Raw genomic sequence first — 27,132 nt, 5'->3', positions numbered from 1 at the left:
CCACTGAGTAGATGCAATCCGGTCAAAGTTCTGCATGTCCGCCCGTTTTCCGCCGCGGTCATGGGTTGCTCGGAAATGATACCTGGAAGGCAGCGTGCAATCAGGGGCTTCATGACGAGCAGTGATCCGCAGATGATGGCCACGTTGACCTCGATAGTCGAGAAGATTATAGCGTAGGTACCCGCTTCTGCAGTCGTGTTAGCGTCCACTTGATATGGGAGCTCGCGAGGCCGTACTTGTGACTTCACCGTCATTCGCTGCGTCATGTACCAGCACTAATCGTAGGAGTGTTATGATGCACACGCTGGAATCGAAGTCAGTCGATACCTTCTCAGCACGGGGAATAAAAGGACACACAATCCACCAAGCCCAAAGACTGCGACTAGTCCGAGCTTCTGCCGACTGGGCAAATTCAGCTTCCCAATTGCAGGAATAGGCAGAACCCAAATGGAGAAGTCGAGTACAAGACCGATGATGCTCGTTGACCAGAAGTGGTTTTCTTTGTTCATGCATGTGCCTGATAGCGTGACATTCCAGTAACTCTGCACAGGCTCGCAGAGAAAGATGTTACCGAAGATGCCCCAAGCCGTGGCACCGAAGACCAGAACGAGAAGCACATTACAGACCCAGACGATCTGAGGAATTACCAGGAAGAGACGAAGATATTGTACCAGAAATGAGGCTTTGACAAGGTTACTTGCCAGGTGGTAGAGGATGGTCTGGGCGAGAACGAGCTACAAACAGTCAATGGTGGACGAAGCCCAGAGAGTATCACGCACCTTCAGCATAGCAGTAAGCGAGGGTGATTCAGGACCTCCTTGCTTCAGATCCTCTCCGTCGATGCTGAACTCTGTGTTGCAATCAGCTTTTGCTTCATGCAATGTTCAATTGGGTGTCTTGCCTCCAGCAACTACGGCCGCGAATCCGATAGAGAATACCTGCGAGAATCAGAATATAGCTTTGAACAATGCCTAGAATGCTCGTGTGTTGTTACCATGGCTGCTGTGACGATGTAGTCTTCCGAAGCAACTGCAGTTGATCTGCACCACACTCGGCTGCACCATCGCAAACCCACCACAAGTGAGGCAAGCGCAGTGAAGATCACAGTAGGAATCAAAGTCTCATATCGTATATCCGCTGTTGCTTTAGATCTCAGGATAAACCAACTTGGAGATTGATCGTGCATTTGGAGAGGAAATGATGAGGTCGTTGAGTAGATTTCAAAATGAGCGCTTTCGGGCGTTTGTAGACCGGCACGGCGATTGTCTTCTGCAATAAGTGTCCGAAGTCATCAGCCGCATTCCTTTGTGGGCACATGCAAACGCGGCCTGGACCAATCTACATGTTACTGAGGGGCACTGCAATTCTGGTCGTTATGATGCCGTAGACCCACTGCGATAGCTCCTCGCCACTTATAAGCTCAGCTGAGTGGTGAACCATGGTACCTAGGTACTGAGGTACTGTGTACGCGGGAGATAGAACAAAGATCGTTCGGCACCTCAATTCAGAAGGTAGTTCAGAATATACATAGCTACTTTTCAAGACAACGAAAGACTAAGGCGAATTCGTTGCGTGGCGATCATCGATCATGAGATAGCCGTTGTATCAGAGTGTGGTTCACTAGTGGATCGGGCCACGCTGAGTCGGAATACACAGACTGGATGATATCATCTTGATGTTTACTCATTCTTTCCATGAGACCGCCGCGGTGTGTAAACAGAACTCGCAAATAGGTAGTGGGTACATAGAAGCAAACGCCAAAGACCGCGTTCACACCGCATTTCATGATACTCGCGATGACTTGGTCCCATTCTGGAGACATTGTGTGAAAAGTTGCAGCGCATTGCATCATGTACATATGTAAAGAGCACATTGGTGGAGTGTAGCAAAGTAAAAAACGAACGCTGCGCATAGTGAAGGGTCTTCACGATGTCCAAAGGGATACTTACAATGACACCTTCAAAGGGGGCGCACATGTAAGGGTACACTTCAGCATGTTGGCTGATAGAGATCGGTCCGAATATCTCTTGGAGGCTTGGAGGCTTTTACGCTAGGTGCTGTCAATTGTCATGTGTCGGACACTATCTGGACCGAGTGTACTTCTAGATGTGCATGAAGTATGGCCCCTTAGCGGCTTAACAGCATGGCGGCCGCGTTGACAGCTAGGTAGGGGACCTCTTTTGAGATGGCTTCGACTGACACGTACCGGGTCTTGTTGCCGACACGACATGGGGTTTGACGTCAGATCCAAAAGGAGTTGAGTGTAAGCATAGGCTCGGTTGCAAAGCATTCGAATCGATTAGCCTCTTCTTACACACTGCAGTGGCATCGGAGCGGCACGTCCACGTGGAGTGTTACATCGGTATGATGCCCATAAACCGATTCAGAGATCACAGGCCGCCTACAGTTGGTGGAATCGGGTATGCCCAGCTTGTAGGCGCACAGCTGTTTACGGATTTGTCACTGTGGGATGCCTTAGTCTGCGCCCCGTGTAGGATAGGATCTTTGGTGGCTGCCTGGGTGGAGCCTTCCCAGGCTGACTGCGGTGAACATGTGATAAGCGGTGTGCGCTCTGGGGTGATGCTCTATTGCCTTGCGTGCTTTTGTCACCAAGATGCGGAGAAGAGACTATGACGGTAGAAGCTCTTGGGGCAGATTGCGCATCCGACCGGGGACCCACCCTCTTACAAAGGACCTCGCGGGCCGTGTAGCATGCAGCTGGCCCTGAGATGTCTTTGCCGTTAAGGTAGTCCTTTCATAAGGATTGCTTTACCAGCCGAAAGTGCACGATCATCGTCAACACCAGCGGCTGAGGCGCTTTAGACACCGGACATAGGCACGTTCGCGGACCGAGCTTCAGAGAACATGCAGGTGCATGCGAGATCGTTAAAGTTGCGTTTCGAGAAAGTGAGACCGGAGGAACTAGTAGCCGTTAGCGTCGAATTCGCGTGAGGAATTTGGAATAAACACCACCAGACTGTCGGTAAGTCAACACTCCATGTCGCGTATGCACCGTATGAGATTGGCGGTTCCCGAGGCTCCGGGATTTGTCAAGCAACACACGATTTTCGCCCTCGTGGCATCTAGCAGACCCTTATGCGAAGCAGGCCCATCCATGTCGCTCTGTTGCGATTGGTCAGATCTCGAAGAATTTCGTATCGCGATTGGATAGAGGTTGTTTCGCGACGATCTCCCGCGCGACTCTGCGCGTCTGCACTCTGATTACTGTGTCATTGACGACAACAAGGTTGCCATTCTTATCACAATGTCGTAAATTGGAAATTTGGTCCATCATCCTGCAAGCCCTAGTCGTAATCGTGCCGGAGCACGTTTCGGAGTTCAGCATGGTATTCTACTTTGGGGATTTGTTATCGTTCGCATCTTGCTTGACAAATTATCCCCAGGCCTTATATGGGTCGCGAGTGTCCACGTTTCCAGCACACCACAATGTCTTCTTCTGCTACAAGCTCAACTGGCTCTCAGTCTTCGTCCACTTCTTCTCCAAGAATCATGGCTTCTACCACCCACCATGCGTCGTCACATCCTTTCCTAACACCTGCACACGCCTCCGACATATCATCATGGACGTCTTCATTACCCAGACCCCAATTGTGTGCGTCGACAGAGTCACATTCCGAACTTCAGTCCCAGGAAGAAGCTATCGAGGCCTACCGACAAATGAAAGCTGCACTGTTTTCGAGAGCCATGAGCCCTAGCATATCCAAACCCGCCTGAGCATCTTGCGGGAGGGGCGGTTCCCCACGGCATACCATAAGCCAACCCACACATACTACTGAGACGACTTACGTTTAACGACCAATGGCGTCATACGCCGCCTTGTACCTGGAGGCTGGAACCTCGACGATACCCTAATGGCACGGAGCGTTGCTAGCGCAAACGACGGAGATACTGGTGGTCTGAGGGCCAACATATGGTGACGACGCCATATGGTTAGCCCAGATTCATTCTTGGTGGACATTGCAGTCCGGAACGTCCTCATGGTTCGAGGCGTAGGGCGACGCTAGAATATCACTACTGTTAATTCACGGCTCTTCAAGAGTTCTCGAACATTTGGTTCCACGTCATCGCATGCTGTCCAAGTCTGGCCCATATTGTGATCCGTCTCTTGTACACCGATGTACTCCCTGGCCTAACCGCTGCATACCCAGGCGCGTTCGTGCCCTGCTTTGCGGGAGCCGAAGTCGTGTAGTCTATCTGAGATCTTCTGAGATACTGTGCACACCACTCGAAACTAACCCTGGTGCTGAGACAAGATCGAAATCGCGCCAAAAGAGGCTCTGAGGAAGCTAGGTTGCGATATTGCAGGTGCTCAGGATCGGATGCGTGAAACGGCAGAGCTACATAATCGGCTTGGCACTTGGGCATGGCCTTATCGATAGGCCGGTAGGCCCGTGCGTCAAAAGTCCGCCGAACGCGACTCTGCGCGTTCGCAAACGAAGACACGAACATTACAGCCCAGCCAACCCTTCGCGGCGATACCGATATCGTAGCCAATCACAATATGTCTGGAAACACGCCCAAAACAATGTCCAAGGGACTGATGGGGATGAAGGTACGGGGGTCACTACTGGATTACCCTAGGAATACGCTGAACGCGAGTAGTTTATGCAGCGCGCGGCCGCGAAATCTTCGCCCTCGACGCCCAATGGCCCGCCTAGCAAGAAATCACGCCTTTCGAATGGCGCAGCTGCTGTAGGAACCTCGGATCACGACATTATACAATCAGGCCTGGATGCGGAAGAAGCGAAGCGCCAGGCGGCCCTAGACAAGGCTGCGCAACATGCGGGTGAGACAAAATGGGTGTTGAGTTTCAAGGACCCTCTTGAAGGAAAGAGACAAGATGCAATGAAGGTCAGGCAAGCGGGATTCGCTGAGCTCGACGCAGAGGACGAGGACGAGGACGATGAGGAAGATGTCAAGCCTATAAGAATGCAGTTCGGCGGTGGTGTCAAGAAGAAGGCAGATGTGTGTACGGTTTACACTTGCGACAGAATCAAACTGACGAGATGCAGACATCGGTGCCTTTTGTCAAGGCTGAGAACTCGGAATCAGAATCCGAACACTCTTCAGACGATTACGATTCGGACGATCCTGCCGCAGATCTGATCCGACAGACCAAGCGCGAAATGGCCACGGAAAAGCGCGAATCCAAGAAGAAGCGGGGCGACGATTTAGCCAAGGCAACACCGAAGCGACAGAAGGACAATAGCGACCTACAGGGCTTGACATCGATATCAGGCAGTCGACGGTCCGGAGGTGGAGGCATGGCCAACATGGAATGCTATAAATGTGGGCAAAAGGGACATATTTCAGCCAACTGCTCGTCTACACCACGAGGATCTGCAGGCAGAGGCAAAGGCAAGGGCCGGAGGTAGCCGCGGCGACGTCTTCTCGATGTATTTGTACACTTGGTCCGGTTCAATGATACCCCATGAAGACTCCGTCTTCAGTTACACTTTGGTCATCCGACCTTGTCCCCGTCTTGGATGAGCATGTACTCGTCTCCGACCATCATCTTCATTTGGCTGTCGTCCATGAAGTTGTCGTGGTCGCCATTCAAGGCAGCGCCGTCTTTGTCGTACATGAACTTGGCCAGCGCCAGATAGTCGGGGAAGACAAAGGTGCAGATGGCATCGTAGTCCATGAGTTTGGCTTTGCCGTGCATAATGTCCTGTATGGCTTTTCGATCCCGCTCTAGATGGTATGTCTGTGGCGGTCTCAGCTTGGGTGCTACGTAGTGGACTGCGCTCGGGCTGTACAAGGCTGTAGCTGAGGATGCCATGGCGCTGCAGGATGGGAACTGCGCGCTGTGCGTGGTTGTTGTTGTAGTACTCGATAAAGTCGGCATCCGACATGCCATCTTTCTTCTTGATGTATATAGTCGCCTTGACAACCTTCCTGAAGCCAGTCGTGTTCGCGTAACCTGCTTGAAATGCCTTGGGTACCATGTTGTCGCGTAGACGAGGATCAACGGTGACGGGCACGGGCAGTAGCCAGCTCTAGTGTGTCTTATCGACAATGCAGGGCCCACCGTATCTGACGTTGGTCGCTACCACAACGCCGGACGCTGCTGCTTTCATTGTTTAGTGAGTAGAGCCGCAGTCAGCGCCTGCCACTTCCCCCGCCACAGTATACCGCTGTCCCTCACCGCCTCTTGTCTGCCACAGCTGCAGGCAATTGATTAGTCTCGGACAAGACTGAATCACCAGCGGACCCGCCTGTCCGACCATTGTCCGCTCCACCGCAAGTCTTGTGGATGCTGCCATCGCTAGGCGCACGACAGTCTCTCGGAAACCTGTCGCTGGTACCACGACACCGAACACTCGTTCCCAGGCTACCGGTTGTCTGGTCGCTTGCACAGTACACAGCATCGTCATCACACTACCCAGCCTCGACTCGGCTCGCCACCAGTCACCTCGGACCACGCCCCATACATAACACGCTTCGTTGCCAGGCTGCCGCCGTCCCGCTGCCTGCTACACATCGCGCCCTTGCGACTTCACCGAGAAGAAAGCAACCAGCTGACATGGCGGAAGAGCTGGGAAGAGAAGCCGGAGGAAGGTCGCGCATAGAGGACCTAGAGAGGCCACAACTCGACGATCGCTCTTACCGAATCATCACTCTACCAAATCAACTAGAGGTCCTATTGATACACGAGGCGGGGACGGACAAGGCTAGCGCGGCGCTGGATGTCAATGTGGGCAGCTTCAGCGATGCGCCGGACATGCCGGGTATCGCGCACGCGGTGGAACATCTGCTGTTTATGGGGACTGAGAAGTACCCAGAGGAGAACGCCTACAACCAATATCTGACACGCCACGGCGGATATTCGAATGCCTTCACAGCCTCTACCTCGACCAACTACTACTTCGAGCTTTCATACCCTTCCTCCACACCTGCGAGCAGCCAAACCGCATCGCCAGACGTGTCACAAACCAATCTGTCAGAGTCCAAGGATGAGTCGCCGCTATGGGGAGGGCTGGACCGCTTCGGTCAGTTCTTCATCAGCCCTCTGTTCTTGGAAGACACGGTCGATCGCGAGCTCAAGGCTGTCGACTCAGAGAATAAGAAGAACCTCCAAAATGATACCTGGCGGATGCATCAACTTAACAAGGCATTGGCCAATCCAGATCATCCCTACAACCATTTCTCGACCGGAAGCTACAAAACCCTCCATGACGAGCCTATAGCACGAGGCGTGAAGATTCGAGACGAGTTTATCAAGTTTCACTCAACGCACTACTCTGCAAATCGGATGAAGTTAGTCGTCCTAGGCCGAGAGAACCTTGACACACTGGAAACATGGGTGGAGGAGATCTTCGCTAAAGTCCCAAACAAGAACCTTGGACAAAATCGATGGGATATGCCCGTTTACACTGGGAATGAACTGTTGACACAGACGTTTGCCAGACCGGTCTTGGAATCACGGTCGTTAGAGCTTACATTCGCCTATCGCGATGAAGAGAAGTTTTACGAGTCGCATCCTTCAAGATACCTTAGTCACTTGCTCGGTCACGAAGGTCCCGGTAGCATCCTTGCACACATCAAAGCAAAGGGCTGGGCGAACGGACTTGGTGCTGGAGGCTCTACCTTGTGCCCTGGCTCGGGACTGTTCACTGTCAATATCAAATTGACCGAGGAGGGGCTCAAGAATTACAAAGAGGTTGCCAAGCTTGTCTTCCAATACATCGGATTGATGCGCGATCAGCCACCTCTCGAATGGGTAGTCGAGGAGCAAATGCGGATCAGTGAAGTGGAGTTCCGATTTAAGCAAAAGAGCCCACCTAGCCGCACTGCCAGTGGTCTCGCCGGCATCATGCAGAGGCCTTACGACCGCAAGATGCTTCTAAGTGGTCCAGCCATCATCAAGAAATTCGATGCCCAGCTGATCAGTGAGGCTATGTCCTACCTTCGACCAGACAACTTCAGGATGACGATCATTAGTCAAAATTTCCCAGGTGGATGGGATCAAAAGGAGAAGTGGTATGGAACAGAGCACAAGGTCGAAAAGATACCAGAAGACTTCCTTGCCGAGATCAAACAAGCATTCGAGAGCAAGAGCCGGCCGGCAGAGCTACACTTCCCGCACAAGAATGAGTTCATCCCGACCCGGCTCGAAGTAGAGAAGAAAGAGGTTGAACAGCCGTCCAAGGAGCCGAAGCTCATCCGCCACGACGACAACGTGCGAATCTGGTGGAAGAAGGATGATCAGTTCTGGGTACCCAAGGCTAACGTTCATATCTATTTCCGAACACCCATCACCAACGTCACAGCTCGTATCACGTTGTTGTGCACGCTCTATCGCGAGCTTGTAAATGACGCTTTGGTGGAGTATTCCTATGACGCCGACCTATCAGGTTTGGTCTACGACTTCACCAACCACATCAGTGGCCTTTCGATTACCGTCAGCGGCTACAACGATAAGTTGCACGTATTACTGGAGAAGGTCCTACTGCAAGTACGGGATCTTGAAGTATCAGAAGACCGTTTCAGGATTATTCACGACCGTATGCTACGTTCTCTACGCAACTGGGAGTACGGGCAGCCATTCCATCAGGTAGGGACTTACTCTCGGCAGTTCAAGAGTGAGAAGAGCGTAATGAACGACGAACTTCTTCCAGAGCTTGAGAACGTGACGGCTCAGGATGTACAGCAGTTCTTCCCGCAAATTCTGGCACAATGTCAAATCGAGGTTTTGGCTCATGGCAACCTATACAAGGAGGAAGCTCTGAAAATTACTGATCTGGTAGAACGTACCATCAAGCCAAGGAGACTGCCATCGAACCAGGTACCTACACGCCGGGGCCTCATCTGGCCCTCCGGCAGTAACTTCATCTACGAGAAACAACTCAAAGATCCCCAAAACGTCAATCACTGCATCGAATATAGCTTATATGCCGGTCACCGTTACGACAGCGTCACGCGCGCCAAACTCCTGCTCCTTGGGCAGATGACGGACGAGCCGTGTTTCAATCAACTTCGTACCATTGAGCAGCTTGGCTACGTCGTATTCTCTGGCCCTAGCTTCCACGACATTTGGTCAGGATATCGCATTCTCATCCAGAGTGAGAAAGATTGTCGTTACCTTGAAGGTCGCATCGAGAACTTCCTCAATACGTTCGAGCAGACACTAAACGGTATGAATGAGGAAGACTTCGAGAGTCATAAGCGTGCGATGATTAACAAGAGGCTCGCAAAACTGAAGAATCTGTCATCGGAGGACAACAGGTTCTGGAATCATATTTACAGTGATTCGTATGATTTCCTGCAAGGTATGCTGTCAACTACACCCATACACTAGTGTCTTTCTAACGAGTATACAGCCGATGTTGATGCCGCGACTATTGAGAAGCTTACCAAGAAGGACATGGTAGACTTCTACAGTCACTACATCTCGACTTCATCCTCTCAACGCTCCAAACTATCAGTACATCTACAAGCACAAGCCAAGGCCAAGGAGCCCTCGCTGGAGGAGAAGAAGACAGCCGCTGCCGCTGCGCTTAAAATCATTCTCGCCGAGCACAAGATCACAACCAACGACGAAGCTTTCGAGGCTCGCGTCAAGGACGCATCGTCCAATGCGGCTATCTCGGATGCAGTTTCCAGCCACCTCACTGACGACCTCAAGATCGAGAAGGAAGTCGCCAACAAGATCCTCGACGAAGCAAAGGCTGCATTGGGTGTAGCAGATTCAGGTCTGCCAGCCGCGCCTCAGGCCCTGGATGCGAGTGCAGATGTCAAGAGCGTAGTGGATGCTTCACAGCCTGTTCTTATCGAGGATGTGCATGCTTGGAAGGCGAGTATGCAAGTCAGCACCGGAGTGCGACCGGTGCGAAACCTGGAAGACTTCGTCGAGGTTGCTGAGAAGCTATGAGTGAAACTACCGCGCCGAGCATTCTGTTCAGCAATGCGTCGAAGAAGAACATGGAGATGCATTATGAGGATGTAGAAAAAAAGAGGAAGGGGCGCAGCTTCGTTCCCATCGTAGCGTAGTTTCCCTCGATCTATAAATCAATCATACGTATTGCATGTGTCTGATCTATGATTTTGGATCAGCCATCTGAACCTCGTCCCCTTGTCTCACTAGATCAAGTTCCCATCGCAAAGGTCTCCGCCTCGTCACTTTTCACAAAGCCGACAGGCGAACCGAAACACCACGCGCGTGGGAACCCAATACCCCATTTGGCCATCAAGCTCCGCAAGTCTCCTTCTGTACCTGGAATTACATTAATGAATATGCGATCGGTATCGCAGCGGGGTTCCGAATGCACTGCCCCTTCCTCTCCGCCTATCCTGAAAAACGCCACTTCTCTAGAAGCCGGAGTCTCACGCTCTACATCTTGTAGAGAATGTACGAGTGACTGACGTACGGAGTCACTATACGTGGAACAGCCTACACAACATATTGATGTACAGGTATGGTCACCCAACTTCTCTTTCTCACTCTTCTTGGTCTCCCTGAGCACTCTCAGCGCCATCTCATTGCGTTTTGTGAAGAGAGTGCTTGGTCCGAGAAGTGTGGCACAGAGCTTCCATAGCCTTTGCGTATTAGACTGAGCAAGACCAAAGCCAGGTGCTTCATCATCGTAGGCGAAAACGTTCTCATCTGTGTGCCAGCGTGGTTTATCGTATTCGTGGGTTGTCGTGGTGCAGCGGATGGTCAGCCAGTAATTGTGCATGTTCGCTTCTGACAAGAAAGTCTGTAGCCATGAGAGGAGAGGGAGAAGCCGGTCTATCAAAGTGGTGGGAGAAGACAGTGTGAGAGTTGCCCAGGTGTGGAATGACGGTGGGAGGGATTTGGTGCTTGCGTGGAGGAGCGGACCGCAGTATGTCCATGAGGAAGGGCTGAGTACTTTCAGTCGTGATGGGGATGTACTGTCAGCTTTGGGGTCTTCTAGCGAGGCATCGTTTGGTCTGGTCGTAGGTGGGTATGGAATGAAAGCGTGGGAGCCGTATTGCGGTAGCGGATCGATGACTGGCGTTGGAGCATTGTTTACTGTCTTGAATGATGGCTGCACGTTTTCAATTGAGCTGGGTTCATCTTCGTAGAATAGTAACATGCTGAGCGAGTCTGCTCTCAGTACGATTGAGAGAGTTCTGCAGATGCTTCTACAGCGGTTCGGAACTGACAATAATGTGACTTCTGAAACTACGTGTTTTACGCGCTTTGGTCACACAGGGCGTCTGATTAGTGGTTGATGTTTAGGGCGTGGCGGCACAGGGGGCACGGCATCAATCCTTTGCTGGCCATGTATATGCCACTCATCATTCAAAGAGACCTCGAAATGTCGCCAGGCCAGATTGCGCGAATAATACTATCAGGCGGACTCGTCAATGCGAGAGTTGGCAAGTTGGTGCTACCAAGGTACCTAGGTAATCGGCAGACGCGACCAACGTGGATCGGCCCGTCAGGGTTCCGACGACTTCGTCATACTTGACGAAAGCGCAGTGACAGCTCTCCGCATGGAACCACAGCACCGCGCAAGGCGTAAGGAGCCACCCGGGCCGGAAGGTTGAGAAAAGGAGGAGGGACCGATACAGCCAATATGCTACGACGAATCATCCTGCGAGCAGCTGCGCGCCCACCACAGCTCCTTCGCAGCCCACACACGCGCCGCTATGCGACAGAGCCGCCAGCCTCTCCAGCGTCCTCCCAGTCGCGCATCGAGCGCTTCAATCGCCGCCTGCCAAAGTTTCTGCACAAGTACACCAATGCGCTCGGCAATGCCCCGGTCACGCATATAACGTCGTTCCTCATCCTCCACGAGCTCACGGCCATCATCCCTCTGTTCGGTCTCGCTGGCTACTTCCACTACACACACTGGCTGCCTCCGTGGTTCGCAGAAGGAGCTTGGATAGCGTCAGGCGTCGAGCGCTTCGGTCGGTACTTCAAGCGCAAGGGCTGGATACGCAGCGATGAAGCGCTCGAAGCCGAACGTGAGGTCGACGAGATCCAGAAAGATGACAAACAGAGACAGTGGATGAAGAATCAGGGTTTACTGTCACATTCCGACGACGACGGCATCGGCAGCGAGACTAAGAGGTTGAGGAAGGTGGATCAGGCATGGAACATTAGCGAAGGCGGTGTCAGGCTGGTCGTCGAGTTTGCGACGGCTTACGCGATTGTCAAGATGTTCTTGATTCCGAGAATTGTGTTCAGCGTATGGGCTACTCCTACCTTTGCGCGATGGACCGTTGCCCCGGTCTTGAAGAAGTTTCGCGCCATGTTTGGGAAGAAGGGGAACGGCGCGCCTGGAGCGGGGACTGGTGCTGTCGAAGGGGGTGCTATACCGAAGAGTGGAAGTGGGAAAACCTAATCATCCAAGTGGACGCTCAAGTTGTAGACAGGCCCTTGGTAGGTACTCTCGATCTGCACTGTATATACCATCGTCCCACTGAACGCAGATGGATGGTAAGCATTTCTCGATTGGCTACTTCCCAAGTCACGCCCTACTATCGATTTCGCGGTGAAGTCTGTATCTCCCTCATCTTCTCATTCGCGTCATAGGCTGCCGTTTGCTTCGCTCATTGTCGGCTTTCTCGGCTGTTTCTTTCCCTCATCTCCAGTCCCTATCCAGCCCAGTTCCACGGCCAGCAAGATGTGCTTCAACGACGACGATTACAGCTACGAGTCCAGATTTGAGGTCCGCAATGGCCAGCGCTACTACACAGAGGATTACCACCCCGGCTTTGGTATGTCCAGACGCCGCAGGTATGGCCTCGGCGGCTCGTACTACCCTTCGCGCTACTACAACCACGCTCCCAGAGGCCGCTACATGAGCAGAGCAGTCACATATCCGAATCGGTACTCTCAGTACGGCGGCGGATATCCAAGCGGTGTCGTTCCTGGTGGTTATTCCAGGGGCGTAGTCCCTGGCGGCCACTCCCAAGCCATGGTTCCTCGAGGGCTTATAGGAGCTGTGCATCCCGGTCATGCGTCTGCACATACGTACGGTACTGGATACCATGGCGGTGCTCGTAACGTTGTGCCGTTCAATCCCGCAATGGTAAGTTCCCGCTTGTCTTTCGTTGCCCCGATCGCGTTTGTTTGCGACTTCCCTTTACTACACCGCCGCCTTGCCCCGCCATCATTGGCTCGCATGATTTCTTGAACGTCGCGTGGCTCTCGGCCTTTACTGCCGCGACACCATCTTCTCCTCGATCTTGTTGTCTCTCCCCTCGACCTTCACCTCGTCCCTCCTCTCGTCCTGCTCCACTGTAATCGCGCGATTCCCACCGACCGCAGCCGTGACCTGCATCCTTCGCAACTCTCTTCGTCATCGTCTGATCGGCTCTTAACCATCAATCGTTGCAATGGAGGCGTACCCAAAGCCCCGCCATCAATACATCTACAACCCTCGTTACGGCCAACGCGGTTTCCTCTCCTATGCCGGCCAAGCCGCGAATGGCGCCGCGCCCACTGGCGTCATAGGCGGCGGCTATGGCTACGGTGGGCTTGGAGGCGTTGGCGTCGGTATGGGTGTCGGATACGGGGTGGCCGCCTACCAACCTGCGGTATACAACGCCCGTCCCTTGTACCCTCAAACCTACGCCACCAACTACTTTCCCCAAAACTACTATGCCTCCAATTATTCTTACCCTTCCTATGGCGGTGGCTATGGCTACTACAACTACAACTTGTATGGCTCGCTGTACCCACTTGCTAACTTCTATCACCCCTACCAGAGGACCTACTACAACACTGTGCCTAGCTACGGCTACTCGGCGCACGTCTATCCACCTGGGCCAAGCACAACTACCACAACATATCATGTGACGAACGGTCAACCACAAGGACCGCAAGGCTTCTCAGGCCCAAGGACGGTCAGAGAGACAAGGCCAGCATACGTTCACGGTCACACACAGCAAGGTCCCACGCGCGAAGACATCCAGATGGAGAACCGGAGGATCGCGACTGAGCGTGGTTCGTACGACCCGCGCAAGATTAGGCCAGCAGATGCACGCGACGACGATCCTTTCTGGTGTCGCGAGCTCAACGGCGAGTGGCATCTCAGGTCCTACTACCAGATTGAGAACGAGTGTCATCCTGGCCGATGGATGATGGATGCTGATGTTGGCTTCCTCGTCTTCCACCGCGCATGATCGGAGCGTTCTTCCACAGCCAGCGACGCGCTCAGCAGAGACAAGAGGCGGTTGATGATACGGACAAGAAGGACTGGTCCACATCACGTTAGGCATCAACGGCCATGAGACAACGGGGTGACGGGATCTACGGTTTTCACGATTTCTTTTTCATGTATAAAGTGGTGGACACTTCTGCCTAGGTTTGATAAGCAGCATATCATGATATTGGCGTTAGTGTTCTGCAGGACAGGCGTTATTAGGAGTGTTTCTTGGGGGAGTTGAAAACGCAAGGGCGCAATTGCGACTGCATGATAGACCATAGTAACACAACATATTGCCCAAATATTCGGATTCCCCTCTTGTACTTCGCATTTCTATGGTATTGCTTCGTAATTATATCCTGGACGCTTCATCATTCCTCATAAAAGAAACCACACAGACTCAGAGTCGCTCGCGAACAGGTCCATCCTTAGATCCTGCACTTCACATCTTCTCTCCCTGAATCGTGGCAACCACCTTCCGTGTGTGCTTCGAATCTCTGAACTCGAGGTACCAGATGCCTTGCCATGTGCCCGTGTTCAGCTTTCCATTTGTGATCGGAATCGTGACGCTCGCGCCAATCAACGCAGACTTGACATGCGCGGGCATATCATCACTGCCCTCGGCATCATGGCGGTACAGTCCCTGGCCCTTCTTGTCCTCTGGCACAATGCGGTCCAGCGCCGTGCTCATGTCCGCGCGAACATCCTGATCCCAGTTCTCGTTCAAAGATAGCGCGCATGATGTGTGTTGGATAAAGAGGTTCAGCAGGCCAGTCTTGTAGTTCTTGATCTCGGGGACTTCTTTGAGGATGTGGTCGGTGATGAGGTAGGAACCGCGCGACCGGCTGGGGAGCGTGAGAGATTTCTGTGCCCTAAGGACAGTTAACAAATAACGACACGTTGTAAAGTAGAAATAACAAGGACATACCAAGACATGATTGGTACGGAGGTGCAGACGTTCGGACTCTTGCACAGGACGCTTGCGCGTGGTTGGGGTGTTGGTACGAGGTAGTTTGCGAGGCTGTTGTAGGGCGCCCAGAATATACCGACAAAGAGTCCTGGGAATAGCGCGATCACGAAGATGAAGACGATTAGGAAGGTCGTGAGATGTGAGCTTGTAGAGTGTGGTTGCGGCATTGCGTTGAGCTAAAGTTCGGAGAGTTGAGTCGCGTTATGTGGGGTGCAGTGACGTCAGAGGAGTGTCGCGGTGGGGTTAGGTCGTCTGGAATGTAAAGAGCATGTCCGTTTTCAACTTTCACACCGAACTTACGATATGAGATACGCCTTGACTGTATGGTCGTTGACGCAGTAAGGATGGGTGTCCATGCTGAGCCAGTGCTGAATCACCCGTAGTGAGGTCCTCCCGCCGGGCACAGCCTCGTTTTCTTCTCTTTTCGCTTTCAACTCATCAGCAACGACTTCTAATAACCATCAGGGCCTTCAGAACGCGCTTCCTACGCGTTTTTGGTGTGACTTCAGAACCACTAAATTAGTAGTAAATGTATGTAAACTTGGGTGAACGTGCAAAGCACCATATTGACCGCAGAAGAGAGCCTGCGCGTGCGATACCCTCACTTGAAGTGCCCAGGTTCAACTGACGCAGAGGAAGCCACTGTACATTATTCCTGCGGATCACGAGCGAATTAAAATCTCAAGCTTCTTCAAGACCGAAGGCTGAAGGATCATCTACCTTCAATACAGTTTGCTTTCTATGAGCCAGTGTCGTACAGTAATGGAGCACGTTGGATCTTAGATGCACATCGGACGTATCACCAGAATGCTCAGGGTTGACGCATGCTGATGTCTGACATCGTCTTAATGCTCGTGGGAGCGAGACCTTATTCTGAACTCAGCTGGTAATCTCATAAACTATTTAGCTCAAATGAGGGTCTTTCTACTATTTATCATCGTTGCCAGGGTCGAGTGTCTTCCCATATTCGCAGGAAGTAACTAAAAGATAAGAGCCCAGAGCATGTCAGTATTGTTGTGCTTATTGTGCTTGCTTCTCATTCCTATGAAGTGGCACATCAAAGCTGTCTCACAACGATGTAGCATGATCACTCGACGCTGTCAAGTAGGACATGGCTCGACTTGAGTCGCAAGAGCCATATATCCAGAGAATGCACTTTGCTCTCGCATGATGGTATCAGAGCGGAGCTCGATTTCAGAGTCTGTAAAGTTCGATGCGTATGGGTTGCATCGCTCTTGAAAACTGGGAAAGGCCGCAACCTCAATACCATGGTAGACGATAGTTTGTCAATGTCTCGATTGCAATGCATATGTACACCAGCCCCAACCGCTCTTCTGGCTACCTCGCTCTATCGCTGTGCAAGCGGCTCATCCGTAACCTTCTGCGTTTCGTTGACTTCCGCCGCGTCGCCCTTGGGTCCAAGGGGGTATGATAGCTCGTGTTCAGGGGTGGCTTCGAGGAGCGGTCGGTGTTTCTCGTGTGCCTATGGAGGTAATTAGCGGTATTCTACTGACACGACCAGCTCCAGTATCGCAAAGCTGAAGTGGACATATTCTAGGTGGAGACTTACGAATGGAAGTCCACAGTATGTGCACCAGCAGATCTGGGGCTTATCTACGTTGATGAAGATCCTTGGGTGTCCGAGAGGGCCACCGCCTCCGTCACAGGATACAGTACGGTCGTGCGTCCAGCGAACGGGCTGCTTGTGGATGAGCTCGATCGCAGCGTATGGGCGAGGCTGTACGATTCTATGTCAGCATATGAATCTCCCCTGCATAAACCAACCCTTTCTTCCGCGGTTGCTTCCGTCCTTCTATAATGTCCGCTCCAGGGGATTTCGACATACCTGATCCTCCATAATGCTCTGCTCAAATCTTGGCCCACTCATTGCAACCTCCCTCGGGTTTTGACTCCGCGACCAAATGCCCTTGTAGTTCGGCGCCTGTTCAACCCTCAACTTCTCGGCTGTCTCTGGAGACTCCTGCAAGACCTTGTCGAACGAGCCCTCGGAAGACGTAGGCATCGCATTGGTCTCGGAAACATTCGGCTTCGCATCGCGCTTGACGGGGTCGTTGGCGGGGACCTGGTTGCTGGTCGTCGCGGTGGAGGTGTAGCGGACGAAGGAGCGGGAGGTAGCCGCTGCGCTGCGAGAGCGCAGGGCGCGAAGGGCCGTTGGGAGCATATCTGGCGAGGTATCGGAGCAGACGGGCTGCGCAATTGCTTGGGAAAGATGCCGTTTGGATGGTGAAGTTGAGCTTCCGACGGTTCGCGCTAACTCACTTACATAAGCGATCGTGTTATTGGCTTGCTTCCCTTCACACTCAACCCTCAAGCAAGGTGATTCCAAGAACATTTCCAAAAGATCGTACTAAACTCAGACCTCGAGACTAGTGGAATCGTTGTGATAAACTACTAACTCGGCCTGTGAAGACATGACCAACACATTATCAACCGACTCTCAGGAAGAGATACAGCCGTACGGTACGTATTGCATTCTCCTGCGCCTGGTATCAACGATTTCGACGCTTCCAGGTACCTAGTACGGCCGATCCCAATGGATATCGAAGCTCGAAGACACAAGAGTCGCAAACAGAAAGACGTATCATGCGGGCCTTCCATCGTCTGGGCCGAGAAGGCGACATGGAGTAGAAACGCTGAAGGGTCAAGATTGGCCAAGTACCGCTTCGCAAAGCGCATCAGTGAGTTCAGTTGATATCACCATCTGTACAACAGAACAAGGCGTGTAGAAGAGAACGCCTAGGGATGACGCCCACACACCGCAGGGCTGATATGGTAGCCGAGTCGGAGATCGGCTCTCCGCTAAGCCCGGACCCTTACCTACCTACCCAACCTCGAACTCCAACAGATCAAATACCACATACCATCACCAGAATCACATACTTTTACAGTACTACCCATCATGGTTGGCTCAATACCAAACGATATATTCCAATTCTCCACCTACGCAGCTCTCAACGCCGGATTCAATCAAGGCCAACCCCGAACCGCAGACCTTACTTCCCACGGCACAGATGGCATTGGTGTTTACGAAGATGGCAGTCTCATGATCTTGAAAGACAGACAAGCGTACACACTTACCAAGGATGGAAAAGCAAAGTCAGCACCCATGAATGCACGCCTTCCTCTCGCATTAGTCACAGTGTACCAGCCAACATTCCGTCTGAAGATCGGGTCGATGTCGTTGGAAGCCCTTGATGAGCTCGTCTCATCAGATGACGTGGGTCCAGCGAAGGGTGTGAATACTCTTATGCCCTTTAAGATCGCTGGTCGTTTCGATTCAATAGAATTCGAAGATGGTCCCAGTAGAAATGCAATCGACGGTACGGTGTTCGGCTTCGTGGTGCCAGCCTGGATGAAGGCTATCAGCGGCCCACGGATCCATGCACATTTTCTGGACGCAAATGAGGAGGCAGGAGGGAAGGTCGTAGACTTCACGATGGCGGAAGAAGCAGTGTTCAGTTTTGCGAAATGCGGGAGATTTCACTTGGGCTTTCCACAGGGAGGAGAGTGGGAGGAGATGAACTTGTGATCGGTGAAGTGTGCTCGAGATTGAACGACTATCGTCGCGTTGATCGCTTTAGAAATCGTTGCGATCGCCTGAACGTGGCAACACTACCAAACACTTAGACCCCATATAGCTACGCAGCTTCATGGACGTCGTAGTTCTTCTCCCTAGTTTCCTACGCGTTCTCACCCTCGGTGTTTCAATCGCAACGGCATTGACGAACATGTCTCAGGACTTTCTTCGACAACATGGAAATTTGGCACGTTCCACTTTGTCACGGTACCAGCCCAGAATCCAGCATCCCTCATACTGGTTCAGTAACAGAATTTTCAAAGAAGAAATGCTGCTGTTCAGGGTAGATGATTGTATATGTGGTCATCACTCTACTCTAACAACCGCACAATATCCTCATGCCCCAATTTGCGAGCAAGATCCAAAGCCGTCAACCCCACCATGTTCCTGTACTCCTTGGCCGCGCCTTTCTCTAAGAGAAATGAGACTGCCTCGGTATGATGCTTTTTAACGGCACAATGCAGCGCAGAGCCCCAACCTTCGTCCTCTAGTTGCGCAGGGATTATCTCGAGCCTTCCGTATGGGTGTGCATTGACATCAGCGCCTCGATCCAGAAGCTGCTGCATGATGTCAATGCTGCCTGCACTGGCAGCATTGAGGAGTGCCTTGGGCGCCTTTTCTAGCGATGCGTCATGTGCCAACAATAGCGCTGCCATATGCCTGTCATCTTTCCCACATGCTATTTCGAGCGGGTTCTCGTTCGTCCGGGTGCTCTCGTCCACATGGGCGCCTTTTAACAATAGATGCGCAGCAATCTTTAGGCAGGCTGTTTCGCCATCGGGATATCCTGGGCCTGTCTCCGCGTGACTGACGATGGATCTGTTTACCTGTCAGTTATCTCTGCGAGTCGAATGGTCTCCAGAAGGGTAGCGAAGGCTTACACAAGAGCGCTGCCAACATGCTCATAGGGCTCGTTGATATTCCAACCGTACGCCAGCGCCACGTCGATGGCTTTCGTGTTCCACTCATTCTCCCCACGTGCCCCATCCAGAACATATCCGATGGTGCAATCAGTGCACCTAGCACCACGCTTGAAAAGTTCTTCGGCCATGTTGTACCGGGCCAGCTCCAATGCTTCGTTGAGGGCATCGCTCAATCCGTTACCCTGGCGCAAAGCATCAGGACCTTCAGCCTCGCGTTTCGAGATCACATCATGTAGGGTAGCGAGGTCGTTGGACTCGATAGCGGCAAGCATTTGTGTGTTGAAGTCATCTTCGTTGTTATCAGTAAATCCTGCCATTGCTTGAGTGATATGGAAAATAAATTTTGAATGTGAGTATCTTTTGCAGTTGCGATTAGAGAAATGAACATCGCGGGCTTGGCAGATGAATTCAGCTGGCAAAATGGTAATGGTTTGGAAAGAAGAAGCAGAGGGCGGAAAGCCTTTCTAACATGCTGTCTTTTTAGTGTGGCGCAGTCAGGTCGTACAAGGCGTAGCAACATCCATTTCAGCCCTTTGAGCGCCCTTCAACGCCCTCGTACGCATAACGTACCTTCGATTTCCAACTGCTTCCTTATTGCACCCTAGACCAGCTGATTTCCACCGCTCATACACTGGCTATACATCATCACATTGTCGACCTTGGCACCTCCCCACTCTCTACAAAGCGTAGCATACCTAGGTAGCCACAGCCCCAGCTAACCCGTCTGAGTTCTGACGTAAGGCCTTATCCTCATACATACATCGCCGTCGCGGGGTTCTTTACTATGCAGGAACTAGCCAAAATTGACTTTTATTACAATCAAGGTCATGATTATCGCTTGGTACTGAGGCAATAGTAAAGAAACCTAACATATACGACGATGATGATTGCTATGCTGGTGAGCACGACCAAAGCAATGCGAGACTGTTCACCGCATGGATAGGCACAGATCATTCTTCTGCCCACCCAAACTGGAGCGATTGTAATGAAACCGTGGATTCCATCATGGTGGTAGTTCAGTAAGTGGCAGAAGGATGTGGACAAGCTATAAATGACACACCGGAAGAAGCAAAAGAGGAGTTGTATTGGGCCAAGTTGGTGGTGATATGGGGATGAACAGTAGCAGTCAACACGAGTCGAGTGGTGTAGAAGTATCTACATGGTCACATAGGCCCTATCGTCTCTACCGGAATGGGCTCGGGGTACCTAGGTACCTAATCGTTGATTGTACCTCCTTGTGTGCCATACCTAGGTACTTTCGCGACTCAGCTGGTCCAACAATTGACACAACTCTTGAAAGCGCTCGATGCGATAGTGGCTCCCATGTTTGTGATGGTTCAACCTATTGATTTGGCTGATGGCGTTTCATAGCTGCGGCGAGTCGTCCGGAGCTTTCCACTTTCGGATAGCTTCGCCCCATCTGTGGCGCTGCTCAGGTGGTAACCTTGGAACTCCAGCTGTACTACAACAACACAGCCTCGCCCCCTGCCATCGACTCTTTCGCCTCTCTCGCTCCGTCTCGAGCTTCATCAGCATTGTGCGAAACTTCCGAAATGACGAGAAATCACCCTAGCCTTCGCAAGGCCGCTTCGAACGCGGACCTCTACGCGGATCCGTCACCGCCCCGCCCGCTACGGCATTCGTACTCCACGACACTTGGACGCGCTCACACAACGGCATCGCTGCCTCAGCGTCATCGGCAGGATCGAGTGACAGAGAGAGGATGGAGGAGCCGCGAAGCTGTCCATAACCGGCACAGCATCGCCGCGACGTATCCCAACCTCATCGATGTTGAAGACGAAGACTACGCGCCGCCTTCGAGCTACCAAAACCCTCCCCCTGTACCACCGAAGATACTAGAGATTCCAGACGAGCAAGCAAAAGAGGACGTCACGATGCCCAAGCCGACGCCCTCTCATTGTTGGATTCCGGTGCCTGCTCGCTCAAAGGAAGATCCGGCACGCTACACGAAGCCCTTCACCGACTACATGACGAGCAATCCTACGATCTTCCACGCTGTCGATGCCGTCGCACAGGACCTTGAGAAGGATGGCTACAAGAAGCTGTCTGAGCGCGATGCGTGGGAGCTGAAGGCTGGCGGCAAATACTACGTTGAACGCAACGGTAGCTCGCTCATCGCCTTCGCTATTGGTGACAATTACGCGTCGGGCAATGGAGCTGCGATTCTTGCTGGACACATTGATGCGCTTACAGCGAAGTTGAAGCCCATCTCGAACCTTCGCACCAAATCAGGCTATGTACAGCTCGGTGTGGCCCCATACGCTGGTGCACTGAGCGACACGTGGTGGGACCGCGACCTTGGTATTGGTGGACGGGTACTCGTCAAGGAGAATGGAAAGATAGTCACGAAGCTTGTCAAGCTGGACTGGCCTATTGCAAGGATCCCAACACTAGCACCTCATTTTGGTGCTGCCGCCAACGGCCCGTTCAACAAAGAGACGCAGATGGTGCCTATAATTGGTCTGGACAACAGCGATATTGGCAGTTCGTCGGACCATGGGGAAGAGAACTGGAAAGCCAGTGTGCTGGGTGGAGAGGGCGCCTTTACTGCTACTCAGCCGGAGAGGCTCGTGAAAGCCATCTCAAGCGAACTCGGCATCACGGACTGTATGTGCACTACACTCTCATGTCTATGAAGATGCTGACTTGTAACAGATTCGTCCATTGTCAATTGGGAGCTCGAGCTCTTCGATACGCAACCCGCCCAGACTGGTGGCCTCGACCGAGAGTTCATCTTCGCCGGCCGGATTGACGACAAGCTCTGCTCTTGGGCTGCGATTCAAGCTCTCCTCAACTCGAGCTCGTCCCTCTCAACCTCGTCCCAGATCCGCATGGTTGCCCTCTTCGACGACGAAGAGGTCGGCTCGCTACTCCGACAAGGTGCTCATGGCAACTTCCTCCCAATCGTCATGGAGCGCATCGCCGAAGAGTTTGCGTCGAACGGAAAGACAAGCAGCGCTTTGAACAGAACATATGCAAACTCTTTCCTCGTCTCCAGCGACGTGATTCACGCCGTGAATCCCAACTTCCTCAACGCGTATCTCGAGAACCACTCTCCACGTCTCAACATCGGTCCTGCTGTCTCTGCGGACTCAAATGCCCACATGACGACTGACGCTGTCTCCACTGCTATTTTGCAGCGCTGTGTTGATCGCGATGTCGGCATGCGCAAGGTCGACCCTAAGCTTCAGGTGTTCCAAATTCGAAATGATAGCAGGAGTGGAGGCACTGTTGGACCAATGCTGAGCTCTGCAACGGGTATCAGGTCGATTGATTGCGGCATCCCGCAGCTGAGTATGCATTCTATCAGGGCGACGACCGGAAGCTTGGATCCTGGTCTGGGTGTCTTCACTTTCCAGAGTTTCTTGGAGAACTTCGAGAGTGTTGACAAAGAGTTCAGGGCATAAAGTGTTGTTAGAGTTGGATATCATATCGAATACAGGATCACGACTGAGTTTTATGTTTTACAATACGAATCAGATTCCTACAAAGATGATTGAATCAGAACGTCCTTCATTGAACAGACTACGAATTGAAGTATTTCAAGTACTCCGCGGCCTCGACCATAGCGCCGGAAATCCGAAAACTCCACCTTGATGCCGCCAAAATCAATTCGTGCAACGCCACTGGGCGAGCTTCCTACGTACTCTCGGGATCGACCTTGGCTGCTACTGCAGCGCCCATAGCACAGAAAGATGCATCTACTAAGCATTGGGTCGTGTCGGCATTTCCTCATCTTCGTCATCTTCTGGGTGACCAAGCAGGTCCTTGACGTTCTTCATTTCGTAGTGCTTCTTGCGCAACTCCTCAAACTTGCGGTGCTTCTCCCTCTCCTCCTGGGTGGCGTTGGGGAGGAGCTCGCCGTGGTAGCCTTCATCTGTATCCATGCCCTCTTCGACCATGACCCTCTTCTCGCTCTCGGGCGTCTGCGAGTGTCGTGCCTGCAGCTCCGGCTGTCCCAAATCAAACTCAGGTATATCTTCGATCTTAGGTTTCCGCTTTGGCTTGTCCAGCTCGTCCACCTTGAGCTCTTCGGCGTTGAGCATTTCGACCTCCTCTTCGTCCTCGGCGGGATCGTACTGCTTGGCGTATGGTGTCTTGGGCTCATCGATCTTCATGGTGCTGTCGCGGTTCTGCTCGTTCAGGTAAAGGTTGGCCTCGTCCCACTTGAGCTGCGGGCTAGTCTCGTCCGCGGGGTCAATGCCCGACTGCCGTCGTGAACCGATGCCGCGCGGGTTCGACGAAGATCTTCGGTGAGCGCCAGCATTGCGCAGCGTGTTTTCCAATACAATTTCCTTCTCTGACAATTCGCGACCCAGCTGCGGCCGCTCCGATATGGGGCTTACGGCCGGCGGAAGCTCGCTAGTGGGGGACGTTTGGGAATCGGCGCGGTACGAGCTAGAGTTTTTGAGGATACCTGGTTTTGTTAGCCATGCGTGCACCAGGCGGCGGGGTATGGAAGAGTCCCACCCTTAGGTCGCTCAGGATGCGAGCTCGGCGAATGCAGTTCGGGGGATTGTCCAGTCATGTTGGCGATGTGGGAGGGGCTTTGCGATAGTAGCTGTTGGTGTGGGATGCTGAGATGCGGGAGAAGCGGGCTTTGTATGGTGTGGGCGACAGATGAGGCGACGGCGTTAGTTTAGGACGGCTAGAAAGCAATGCGCGTGGTGGGGTGCGTTGTCCTGTGAACGGCGGAAGTATGACGTAGGCCCCAGCACAATCCCACCCCGCACGCGTTCTGATTCACATGCAGGTGCGGCCTATAACCCCGGTCATTATAGCAGATGCAGAGGTTGCCGCGGTTATCAAGACGTCTCGATGCATTAAGGAAAGGTCCACCCATTGTGGTCTATGTGGGATACCTGGTTGCAAGCCGCCTGTGGGCAAAGCACGCATGAGAGAATCATTTGTCTATTCTGTATAGTGCTCTCACTCTGAACGAAGTCTACCATTTTAATGCTCCCATATTCTGTCTCAGAGAGCAAGCGGCTCTACGGCACCTAGCGTCTACGAGAGGTGACTGTCAAGCGATGCAGCCAATGTCCGCCAAGACTCTTCAGCGTGTTCTAATGTTAGAGCTTTTTCAACACGCGACGCGCCTGACGCTATTCGCACCGGAAAACATATAAGGCGGCGAGATATCAGGTACTGAGATACACGGTGAGACCACAAAGGAACCAGTGCCCAACCTTAGCGCGTATTCAGAGCCAATTCACCGCCTGAGAAGCGCTGTATAGTACTGCTTAGCCATCAATTAGCGGATATTTCAGAGATATCTGATACACGCGTGGCACACTTGTAGGCTTCAGACTTTGCCTTAGAGCTTCAAGCTCAACCAAGAAATCGCAAAGTTGCGATAGTGTACATCTGGCTGAGACTCAGACTACCAGAAGTGGTCCGAAGGACCTAGTCATCACAAGCCGCGTCGCGAACGAAGAAAATCATGGCGGCACACATACAGAAGAGACTGAGACAGCTTGCAGTCTCACCGCGTCGCGCGCGTGACAAAATAATGTCCCTGCTTTCAGGTCATCACCGCATCATGGAAGCCACCGAAGCGGCCCTCGTGATGATGGTTTTAGAAGAGGATGGCTCGTTCTGGGCCAGTTATCCGAGTTGCCAGCTGAGTAGGATGTGTCGAGCTGGCAAATAATACGAGTCAAAGGCCGATGTTGAAGAAGAGAAGAGGACGGGCGCGCCGGCGAAGAGAATATCAAGCTCGGTAGATGACTAAGCCACATCCCTGCCGCGGAAGGCGCGCGCCTGAGCTGCAAGTGCCAACCTCTCAAACGTTTTCTCAGTACGCACCACCATCCGCCATTGCACACGATATATCCCACCACGCTCGACAATCACAGACCCCCGCCTTCGCCACATCTTTCCGTAACATCATACCAACAACGCGTGACAGACTTCCTCCTCGCAGCAAACATCCACCATCACAAACTACACCCCGCATATCTTCGACGCACATTGGCCGCTAGCCCGCCAGCTCCTCTGCTGCTTGTTCGCTCGTTACTCCCACCAAGCCTTGGATATTTAACCTTCTTGCATTGTATTATATACTCATTTGACACTGCTGCCAATGGATAACAGGGACAATCTCTGGACTCGGCGCTCCAAGTATGCTCCTGCGTCCCCGCATCTTTGTTCTCTCCACTGACGGCCGCCAACAGCACCAGCAAGCTCTCCCTCTCCATGTCACATTCGGAAAACAACAGCGAAAAATCCGAGCCGCACCAACGCACCGTCTCCGCTACCAAACGCTTCGGTGGCGACTCGTCCCACGGCGGTCGAAACCCTTTCAACGCTATATCACCCTTGACACCCGGTGGTTTGGCGTCACCCACAACTGGGGGCTCTTCTGCGTTTGGGCTCGGCTCAGGCGCATTTGCTTCTTTTGGATCTGCGGGAAAAGCGCCCAAAACGCCCGGCACTGCTTTTGACTTCAAAGCAGCCGCCATGTCGTCGCCCACGCCCGCAACACCTTCTGATAAAAAGGACAAGCCCGTGAGCAAGGTCGTTAATAGCATACGCAAAGAATCGATATCCACGACCTCAATACCAGACAGCACAACGAGTCCCTCTGCGCCGCCGGACTTCAATGCGCCATGGCCGCTCAAATACACATGGGCGGTATGGTACCGCCCACCCACGGCCAAGAACGTAGATTACGAGAAGTCGATTGTGCCCCTCTGTAAATTCAGTACGGCGCAAGAGTTCTGGAAGGTCTTCTCCCATCTCAAGCGTCCCTCGAGTCTCCCCTCCGTTTCCGACTACCACGTGTTCAAGCAAGGCATCCGGCCGGTATGGGAGGATGATGAGAACAAGCGAGGTGGCAAGTGGATTATGCGCCTGAAAAAGGGCGTGGCTGACCGCTATTGGGAGGACCTGCTACTAGCACTCGTTGGAGATCAGTTCCTGGATGCCGGGGAGGAGTTTTGCGGCTTCGTCTTGAGTGTCCGGAGCGGCGAAGATGTCTTCAGCATCTGGACTAAGAGCGATGGTGTGAAGAATGTTAAGATCCGGGATACAATAAGACGGGTCCTCAAACTGCCAGAGGGGACCAACATAGTGTGGCGCAGTCATGACGACAGTATCGCCCAAAGATCGGCCATCGATCAAGCCCGCCATGAGAAGAGCCAGCACGAAAAACGCAGAGTAGTGTCTACAGATGAGTCACGTGAGAAGCCAACTGCTGGTTCCTAGGAGAATCTCAGCCTAGCGACGGTCTCCAGGCCGACCCCAGATCAATCGCAAAGCCAACCATACAACTCATGTATTCGCCGCGGTCGTTTGACGGCTGGCTTACGCGACCGTTATTCGCACCATATGCCCCAACGCGGCTGAAACGAAGGCCGCTTCGTGTTGTACCGGTGTGGTTTGCAGGTTGGCTCTCAATATCTCCGGCGCTTTCGACCGAGCACCGCCTGTACGAGAGACTGCTAGCTTCTGCGAGATGCACCCACAAAC

The 27,132-nt window shown here is 52.7% G+C and overlaps 12 protein-coding genes across 12 annotated transcripts; 7 read left to right on the top strand and 5 right to left on the bottom strand.

Annotated features, from left to right (window-relative positions):
- Nucleotides 1-4,546: 4,546 nt before the first annotated feature.
- On the top strand, nt 4,547-5,396 carry J4E93_002778 (uncharacterized protein; the record flags this gene model as incomplete). The annotated part of the gene is made up of 3 exons (XM_049340719.1): nt 4,547-4,573; nt 4,624-4,986; nt 5,034-5,396. 3 exons carry the CDS (start codon nt 4,547-4,549, stop codon nt 5,394-5,396), a joined length of 753 nt encoding a protein of 250 aa, XP_049201601.1.
- Nucleotides 5,397-5,482: 86 nt separating this feature from the next.
- On the bottom strand, nt 5,483-5,969 carry J4E93_002777 (uncharacterized protein; the record flags this gene model as incomplete). The annotated part of the gene is made up of 2 exons (XM_049340718.1): nt 5,483-5,728; nt 5,781-5,969. 2 exons carry the CDS (start codon nt 5,967-5,969, stop codon nt 5,483-5,485), a joined length of 435 nt encoding a protein of 144 aa, XP_049201600.1.
- A 578-nt stretch (nt 5,970-6,547) lies between these two features.
- On the top strand, nt 6,548-9,895 carry J4E93_002776 (uncharacterized protein; the record flags this gene model as incomplete). Its single annotated transcript, XM_049340717.1, has 2 exons — nt 6,548-9,293; nt 9,345-9,895. The coding sequence occupies 2 exons, from the start codon at nt 6,548-6,550 to the stop codon at nt 9,893-9,895; spliced, it is 3,297 nt and encodes a 1,098-aa protein (XP_049201599.1).
- A 1,672-nt stretch (nt 9,896-11,567) lies between these two features.
- On the top strand, nt 11,568-12,338 carry J4E93_002775 (uncharacterized protein; the record flags this gene model as incomplete). The annotated part of the gene is made up of 1 exon (XM_049340716.1): nt 11,568-12,338. The coding sequence occupies one exon, from the start codon at nt 11,568-11,570 to the stop codon at nt 12,336-12,338; it is 771 nt and encodes a 256-aa protein (XP_049201598.1).
- Nucleotides 12,339-13,335: 997 nt separating this feature from the next.
- On the top strand, nt 13,336-14,124 carry J4E93_002774 (uncharacterized protein; the record flags this gene model as incomplete). Its single annotated transcript, XM_049340715.1, has 1 exon — nt 13,336-14,124. One exon carries the CDS (start codon nt 13,336-13,338, stop codon nt 14,122-14,124), a length of 789 nt encoding a protein of 262 aa, XP_049201597.1.
- Nucleotides 14,125-14,589: 465 nt separating this feature from the next.
- J4E93_002773 (uncharacterized protein) lies at nt 14,590-15,284 on the bottom strand (the record flags this gene model as incomplete). Its single annotated transcript, XM_049340714.1, has 2 exons — nt 14,590-15,019; nt 15,076-15,284. The coding sequence occupies 2 exons, from the start codon at nt 15,282-15,284 to the stop codon at nt 14,590-14,592; spliced, it is 639 nt and encodes a 212-aa protein (XP_049201596.1).
- A 1,181-nt stretch (nt 15,285-16,465) lies between these two features.
- J4E93_002772 (uncharacterized protein) lies at nt 16,466-17,299 on the bottom strand (the record flags this gene model as incomplete). The annotated part of the gene is made up of 3 exons (XM_049340713.1): nt 16,466-16,600; nt 16,688-16,855; nt 16,964-17,299. 3 exons carry the CDS (start codon nt 17,297-17,299, stop codon nt 16,466-16,468), a joined length of 639 nt encoding a protein of 212 aa, XP_049201595.1.
- A 372-nt stretch (nt 17,300-17,671) lies between these two features.
- On the top strand, nt 17,672-18,667 carry J4E93_002771 (uncharacterized protein; the record flags this gene model as incomplete). Its single annotated transcript, XM_049340712.1, has 2 exons — nt 17,672-17,816; nt 18,027-18,667. 2 exons carry the CDS (start codon nt 17,672-17,674, stop codon nt 18,665-18,667), a joined length of 786 nt encoding a protein of 261 aa, XP_049201594.1.
- Nucleotides 18,668-19,026: 359 nt separating this feature from the next.
- J4E93_002770 (uncharacterized protein) lies at nt 19,027-19,955 on the bottom strand (the record flags this gene model as incomplete). Its single annotated transcript, XM_049340711.1, has 2 exons — nt 19,027-19,534; nt 19,597-19,955. The coding sequence occupies 2 exons, from the start codon at nt 19,953-19,955 to the stop codon at nt 19,027-19,029; spliced, it is 867 nt and encodes a 288-aa protein (XP_049201593.1).
- Nucleotides 19,956-21,191: 1,236 nt separating this feature from the next.
- Nucleotides 21,192-23,066, top strand: J4E93_002769 (uncharacterized protein; the record flags this gene model as incomplete). Its single annotated transcript, XM_049340710.1, has 2 exons — nt 21,192-22,266; nt 22,315-23,066. 2 exons carry the CDS (start codon nt 21,192-21,194, stop codon nt 23,064-23,066), a joined length of 1,827 nt encoding a protein of 608 aa, XP_049201592.1.
- A 297-nt stretch (nt 23,067-23,363) lies between these two features.
- On the bottom strand, nt 23,364-24,187 carry J4E93_002768 (uncharacterized protein; the record flags this gene model as incomplete). Its single annotated transcript, XM_049340709.1, has 2 exons — nt 23,364-24,076; nt 24,130-24,187. 2 exons carry the CDS (start codon nt 24,185-24,187, stop codon nt 23,364-23,366), a joined length of 771 nt encoding a protein of 256 aa, XP_049201591.1.
- Nucleotides 24,188-25,857: 1,670 nt separating this feature from the next.
- Nucleotides 25,858-26,868, top strand: J4E93_002767 (uncharacterized protein; the record flags this gene model as incomplete). Its single annotated transcript, XM_049340708.1, has 1 exon — nt 25,858-26,868. One exon carries the CDS (start codon nt 25,858-25,860, stop codon nt 26,866-26,868), a length of 1,011 nt encoding a protein of 336 aa, XP_049201590.1.
- Nucleotides 26,869-27,132: the final 264 nt, after the last annotated feature.

Source organism: Alternaria ventricosa, assembly GCF_023758065.1.
Source record: "Alternaria ventricosa strain BMP 2768 chromosome Unknown scaffold_4, whole genome shotgun sequence".
Lineage (NCBI taxonomy): Eukaryota > Fungi > Ascomycota > Dothideomycetes > Pleosporales > Pleosporaceae > Alternaria > Alternaria ventricosa.
Note: the sequence above shows the minus strand (reverse complement) of the source record. Positions and strands in the feature narration are given on the sequence as shown.